General features: G+C 34.9%; 1 protein-coding gene and 1 long non-coding RNA gene across 2 annotated transcripts; both read left to right on the top strand.

Annotated features, from left to right (window-relative positions):
* Positions 1 to 211: 211 nt before the first annotated feature.
* On the top strand, positions 212 to 4518 carry LOC114924150 (uncharacterized). The gene is made up of 5 exons (XR_011862344.1): positions 212 to 964; positions 1128 to 1309; positions 3189 to 3266; positions 4138 to 4255; positions 4379 to 4518. It is a non-coding gene; the product is annotated as an uncharacterized lncRNA (long non-coding RNA).
* An 820-nt stretch (positions 4519 to 5338) lies between these two features.
* Positions 5339 to 6880, top strand: LOC140173459 (uncharacterized). The gene is made up of 2 exons (XM_072197037.1): positions 5339 to 5921; positions 6281 to 6880. The coding sequence occupies exons 1-2, from the start codon at positions 5564 to 5566 to the stop codon at positions 6400 to 6402; spliced, it is 480 nt and encodes a 159-aa protein (XP_072053138.1). The 5' UTR covers positions 5339 to 5563; the 3' UTR covers positions 6403 to 6880.
* The last annotated feature ends 413 nt before the right edge of the window (positions 6881 to 7293 follow it).

Here is a 7293-nt window from a genome sequence, read left to right as displayed (position 1 = left end):
ACATTTAATAATTTCATCTCTTTTGTCTAATCCACTAGGTTAGTTTCTCTGTTTTTTTTTTTATTTTTTAATTTTTATTTTACTTTTAGTTTTTAGGTGTGATAGGGATCTTTCTATTTTGATTGATAATGGATAATGAATAAACACGGATTATATTATCTTACTTACTTTTTTTTTGGACAGGCCTACTAAGGGCCCAAAGGACAACAAGCAGTTAACCACCCAAGCCCCACCATACCCAGAGAGCAATCCCCATCAAATTCTTCTGCGCCGTTCTTCATATTGCTCCTAATGTGGCCAATGATGCCAAAGGAACTGAGAACTAGTGCGTCATTAGCTTCAATTCATATTTCAGAGATTCCATCTACAAATCATCAGATTGAGAGCTGCAAGTGTTTTCATGCATATCCACTACTTCAGAGGTCTTGTTCGTAGCCATCATTAGATGAAGAGGAGCCACAGGACCAAACCTAAAAAAGGAGTAAACTATCACAGAAGATGACCGAGCCTGGTCACATAGTGTCCTATGTTGTCTTCCTTCCGATTACATGCATTCCTTCAGAATAGTAGCCGCACATGCACCCACCACATCCCTCCAAACTATCAACACACCTGAAACCCGTAGATCAATGTGAAGTAGCCCATCCTAGCTAACTCTTCCGGTAATGCAGCAACCGTCGTACCCTCCTCTGCTTCAGTTCTGATCTCTGCCGCTGCTGTCTGTATTAACATCTGAAGCAACAAATTGTCCGCCAGAGCAGCCTCATTAGACCTTTTGTCCTTCCAAAAAGCTCCTGTCTTCAGTCATGATCTATTTCCCAAAATTGACACAGCCAAGTTATCCTTACGGAGGATGTTTGTGATGAAATTTGGCTTATGCGAGATCCAATTTTGGTGGAGAGTTCCTTGGCATGTAAGCTTCGCCACTTCATACGCTAATGAGTTTGCTTCTCTGGGCACCCAGGTAAAACCACAGTTTGGAATGCCTCTTGCTAAATGATGTATGTCATCTAGTACAACTTGAATTTCTTCAACTGATGCATGTGACTTTAAAGCTTGAATGAGTATCTGATTGTCTGATTCTATGATAACCTTCTATATTAAGAAATTTTGTGACATAATTAAAGCTGCCCTAACCGCTAATGCCTCCGCATCCAATGGCGAGGCCGCAACAATATTGGAGTTAATTCCTGAGAGAAGAGTTCCATTATGGTCTCTGAATACTATGGCCATAGTACCCACAGATTGTGCTCCCATGAAAGCTGCATCAACGTTGCATTTGATCCAACTTTGTAAAGGCGGTCTCCAGGTAACCCTGCTGCCTAATCTCGTACTAGTAGTTGCATGCTTTGCTGGTTCCTCTATCATTTCTGCAAATTCTAGTTCCATTAGTTTAGCTTTGTGAATCACCATTATAGGATTAGGACTGATCTTTTGATATATTGCTAGATTCCTCGCTTTCCACACCTCCCATACTAGAAAACCAACTTTACTGCTACAAAGATCATAATTAGTCCCTGCATTCAGCCTCATTTTTCGTAGAAGTTCCGTTATCCACTTCCCAAAAGAAGAGACTGTTGGGGCCGTAGAACAGTATTGAATTTGTGCTCCAAACCAAGCCGCTCTTGTCCAGGGACATAGTACCTCTCCTGTTAACACCTAATTTTCTTAAAGAAACTCAATTTTCATTCATAAAAAAATTGAAAAAAAATAGACACAAAGTTTAAAGGTTTTCATACCTCTTAGTTCCAAAACTCTAATGCATAAGTCCACTAAAATAAAATGGGTCAAATCATAATTGGGTCTAAATTATTAAAAATAAAATAAAATAAAATAAATATAAAATAAGTCTTAAAATAAATACTAATAAGGTGATGCTATTTGATTAAACTTGACTAATTAGAGCTTTCAATGTAACTTGAAAATAGTAAGATGTTTAGTTTTGCATGATCATTGACCACTGTCTTGACTAATTCTTGATGCGTATCTTGAACAAATAATTTATTCATTTTTACAAAATCATCATTTATTCTCTTAGATGTTGCTATTGAAATTGGATTGATTGGCATATGACAATTCTTAGTTTGTCTTGCAAAGCTCGTATTATTTCCTCCCACTTGAAAAAGATTCATCCTTAAATCTGTATCACAATCAAAAAGAGATATATTAGAGACACTAAAAGTAGCTCATACATTATACTCACTTGGGAGGTCAATCTTGTAAGCATTGTCATTGATCATTTCTAGCACCTGAAATGGACCATAACCCCCTAGGTCTAATTTGGATTTTCTTTGAGTAGAAAACCACTCCCTCTTCAAATGAACCCAAACCCAATCACCAGGTTTAAAGACATCTCTTCGACCTTTATTCACTCTTTGAGTTGTCAACCTATTTTTCTTTTCAATCAACTCACGTGCCTTCAAGTGCATTACCTTAACCTTTTAGCTTTACCTTCTACATCTAAGTTAACAAGATCACTCAAAGACAAAAGTAACAAGTCCAAAATAGTTAAAGAACTAAAAACATTCACAAGTTGAAAAGAAGAAAAATATGTGAAAGAATGAATAGTTCAATTATAAGCAAACTCAATAAAAGGTAAGACATTTTTTTAGTTTTTGAAATTCTTACCAACAACATCATGTAATAAGGTCCCTAACGTTCACTTTAATTTGATCATCAGTTGAGGATAATAAATATTAGAATATAATAATTTCATGCTTGAATTTGCTTGAGTTCTACTGCAAAAGTTCACTTTCAATCCCTTGTACTGATTTGTAAAATTGGTCACCATGTAAAAAAATAATTTGGCCAAAGAATATTTTAATGATACTAGTTAGCAAAACTTTTTTTAAAACATATCCTTCAATGCATTAAAAACATACAGAAATTGACAAATTAATAATTTATTTACCAATATCTTAGATAGCTATTACACATCTCGGATACATAGGGTAGAAGAAAATTAAACCAATATCTTAGATATTGTAACTTCGAGATGTGTAACACGTTTGAAAAAGTTATTTCGGCTGCACCTGTGATCAATTATTTTTGGGTGACATGTGCCAATCTCGGGTTCACAAACACCAAGATATGAGTAGCTTCATGCCTTGTAAGTTATCACATTCTATTCATACATTATATTCTCTTCTCGCTAAACTCATTTTCTTTGTGGTTGTTTATCTGAATAGGGTGATAAGAAATGGTGAAGAGGAAGTGATATTTGAGTGTAGCTCTCTTGTGATGTTGCGCACTTTGATGAGTGAAAGGTAAAGCTCACAGATAACAGTAAATGCACTGGATCGTTCAAATAATACCATGATAAGTTGATATCGTTTCTATGAGAATTAAAGGATTGTGTATGCAAATATCGAGTTAAATGACCAATTAGATCAATGGAACCTAGAATGATTAGGGTTGAAACTTTCTAAAAACATAAAAGGCTTAAACATTGGATTCCTTGAGGGTAGTGAACATGTAGTTAATTGAAAGAGAATATATAATGGAGAAGTCAAAGATTTTGGAGATGTTTAAGTCCTTAGAAAAATCAAATTTTGTTTCCCTTTTCCAAAGCAAGTAAAGATCTTTTCACGACGAATCTTAATTAACCGATTTTCAATGTCTTGGCTCATTGGTTTCTCTTCAATTAACCAACCGCCAATGTTTTGGTCAATCGATTAATCAAAGACGTTAAGTGCAAAAACCGATTCAGTTCCTCTTAAGATTCAAAATTAGTTCTTAGGTCGGATTATATGTAACGTATCTAAGCTAGTCTATTCTGATTAAATCTTATGAGAAAATAGAATTTTCAAAAGTTGTCCTAATCTGAATTATATGTCATATATTCAAAATAGAGTGATTGAAAATCATGTATCGTATCGAACACTTTAAAATCCACTATGTCTAGTCGATTCAAAAAGTTATGTAAAGGAGTTTCCAAACATAATTCGGATATTAGTTCTGTCGAAGCAATAAACAAATTCAAAACGGAATTAGCATGCCTGTTGACACTACTAATCCTTTAAGGATGAAAAATGAAACACTCAATCATAACATAGATCAATGCAATACTTCAAAATAGAAGAAAACTTAGATTAATAATACATAGAAACATAAATAGAGCTCCTAATCCTTTGGCAGAGAAATTGATGAGTCATGGTGAATTGAAAAATAAAGCAAATGAAAAGAAGAAAAAGAGAGACATGTGAAGGATCCGAAGATCCTCCCCTCGGCTCTCCTCCTAATGCGTGAGCATCTTGTACGCTTTTTCCACTTGTTTTCTAGTCATTTTCAGTTAGTAATTATTAAGTTTTATTATATTTTAGTGCAAAATCCTCTTTGGATGTTACTTGGAGTTGTTTTAGTATTTTTATGATTTCAGGTGAAATTCGGAGCAATTTGGCAGAGTTTGAAGCAAAAAGGAATGGAGCTAGACTTTCCCCCTTTGGGCGCTAAACGCTAAGCTGGCATTTAGCACTAGCAAGCCCAACCCGAATCCACGCTCTTGGATCATGTTTAGTGGATTTTGCTTTTAGTTGTTATCTTTTATTTTATTTTTGTAATTTTTATTTAAAAATAGTATCTTTATGTTTTAGAATTTAATATTTTATTTTATTTGCACATCAAATTAGGTTAGTTTGTGGGTATTCAAAAATTCACACTAAATTTTTGGCACTGTGGTCAGGGACTGACGGTAATTGACAACTACCAGTTGTCTAGTTGCTTAGATTAGGTATCTTTCTTAGTTCTATTTGTTTATTTCTCTTTTAACTTTTGAATTAGGTCTTATTTATTTTCATTAATTTCTAAAATTAAGTTTGGTATCCCTTAGTAATTTTCATTTTCTACAATTTTCAAAAACCTTAGTAATCTTCCATGTGTAGTTTTCGAACTTCTAAGTTTATTTCCCTTTTTAATTTTTCAAAAATTTTTGTTTATTTAATCGCTTTATTTTATTTTATTTCTTTTTACATAGGATATCTCATTGAGAGTTCTCTATACTCTGGCAAAGAGACTCCAACTTTGCTTTGTTTACTGTTTGTGTGTGCAGAAATAGGAGGACGTTCATCATGGATTTGCATGGAAATGGACAGCCTAGAAGGACCCTGGGTCATATACTGCTCTCACCCCTGATTTTTATGGGAAAAGTATTGTTGTATCCTCTATTGGAGAAAATGATTTTGAGCTAAAGCCATAGCTGATTACTCTGGTGTAACAAAACTAACAGTTTCACGGGCTCCTTCAGGAAGATCCCAGTCTTTTCATTTCCAACTTCCTACAGATTTGTAACACCGTGAAGACTAATGGAGTGAATCCTAATGTCTACAAGCTCGTGCACTTCCCCTTTAATGTGAGGGACAGAGCAAAGCAGTGGTTTGATGCACAACCCAAGAAAAGCGTGGACACTTGAGATATAGTGGTTAACAAGTTTTTGCGCAAGTTCTTCCCTCCTCAGAGGTTGACCAAGCTAAGGACAGACACTTAAACCTTCATGTAAGGAGAAAATGAGTCCTTCTATAAACCCTGTGAGAGGTACAAGCTGATACTCAAAAAATGTTCTCCTGACATGTTCTCAGACTGGATCAAGGTGCATGTTTCCTATGAAGGACTCTCTGATATAGCCAAGATGTCTTTGGACAGTTCTGCAGATGGTTATTTGCACATGAAGAAGATGCCTGAAGAGGCTAATGAGCTTATTGAGATGGTTGTCAATAACCAGTACTTATACTCTTTTAAGAGGACTTTAATGAAGACAGGAGTCATGGAGGTGGATGCTGTAGACGCACTTCTTTCTCAAAACAAGCTCTTATCTCAACAAATGATCCTCATTACTCAACATTTAAGTGGGATGCAAGGTTCAGTTGCTAATGTTCAACATGTTCCTCCAAATACTTCTTATGATATGAGTGATGGATTCCCCCAAGGTGAGACATGCAGTTATAGCTAGTACATACCTGGGCAAGTCAATTACATGGGGAATTTCTCCAGAACTCTTAATGATTCCACTTATCTTCAGACTTTTAATCAAGGTTGGAAGAATCACTTAGACTTAGGGTGGGGAGAGTGATGCATGATAAACTACTATTTTACGGTTTATCCTGTGCTTAATCTAGTGGATTTTATCCATTATTCTCACATTTATTCATACAATTCGCATATTTTATGTTTTCCTTCTTGATTTTGTGCTATGATTGAAAACATGCTTCTTTGGCCTTATATTTGCTAATATTAATCCTCTTTTATTACCATTAGATGCTGTGATATGTGCGTTAAGTGATTACAGGGATTACAGGGCAGGAATGGCTTGGAGAACGGAAAGGAAGCATGCAAAAGTGGAAGGAATACAAGAAATTGAAGGAACTACAAAGCTGTCAGCCTGACCCTCTCGCACTAAATCAATCATAACTTGAGCTACAGAGGTCCAAATGAGACGGTTCCGGTTGCATTAGAAAGATAACATCCGGGGCTTCGAAATAATATATAATTTGTTATAGTTTCTCTGAGGATAAGTGACACGAACGCGTGCATCACATGAATGCATCGCATCTACGAAAATCAGGGTGTTTGAATTCGCAACCAACGAATTCTGGGCTATTTCTGACCCAGTTTTTGGCCCATAAATCACAGATTAGAGGCTATAAAGTGGGGCAATGCATCCATTCATAATACAACATTTATAATTCACAATTTTAGGTTTTAGATGTAGTTTTTTGAGAGAGAGACTCTCTCCTCTCTCTTAGGATTTATGATCAGGATTAGGATTTAGGATTTCTATAATGATTAGGCTACTTCTCTTCATTCCTGGTTCAATGTTCCTCTAAATTATTTTCTACTTTATTTATTCTATTACTTTAATTGTTATTTATCTTTTCAATTTGACTTATGAACTTTCCATGTTAGAATTGATTTTCTTATTTAATATAAATTGAGATATTTCATATCTAAAGATTGCTTTTCTTCAAATTTATGTTATTCATGCTTTTAATTTAATTTAGATTTTTCCCCTTTGCTTTGGTTAAGTAATTGGTAACACTTGTGTTGTCAAACTCAGCGGTTGATTCAAAATTTGAAATTACTGATTGATTTAGATCCTCTAAAGCTAGTCTTTCCATAGGAGTTAACTAGGACTTGAGGAATCAAGTTGATTAGTCTACTTGACTTTCCTTTATTTAGTAAGGGTTAACTAAGTGAGAGCAAAATTCAATCCTCATCTCACCTGCTAAGGATAACAAGGATGGGATTTCTAGTTCTTATCCCTTGCAATGGTTTTCATAATAATTAGTTTACTTTATTGTT

The sequence above is a fragment of the Arachis hypogaea genome, chromosome 6, assembly GCF_003086295.3.
Source record: "Arachis hypogaea cultivar Tifrunner chromosome 6, arahy.Tifrunner.gnm2.J5K5, whole genome shotgun sequence".
In the NCBI taxonomy this organism is placed as follows: domain Eukaryota; kingdom Viridiplantae; phylum Streptophyta; class Magnoliopsida; order Fabales; family Fabaceae; genus Arachis; species Arachis hypogaea.
This window is presented reverse-complemented; position numbering and strand designations above follow the sequence as displayed.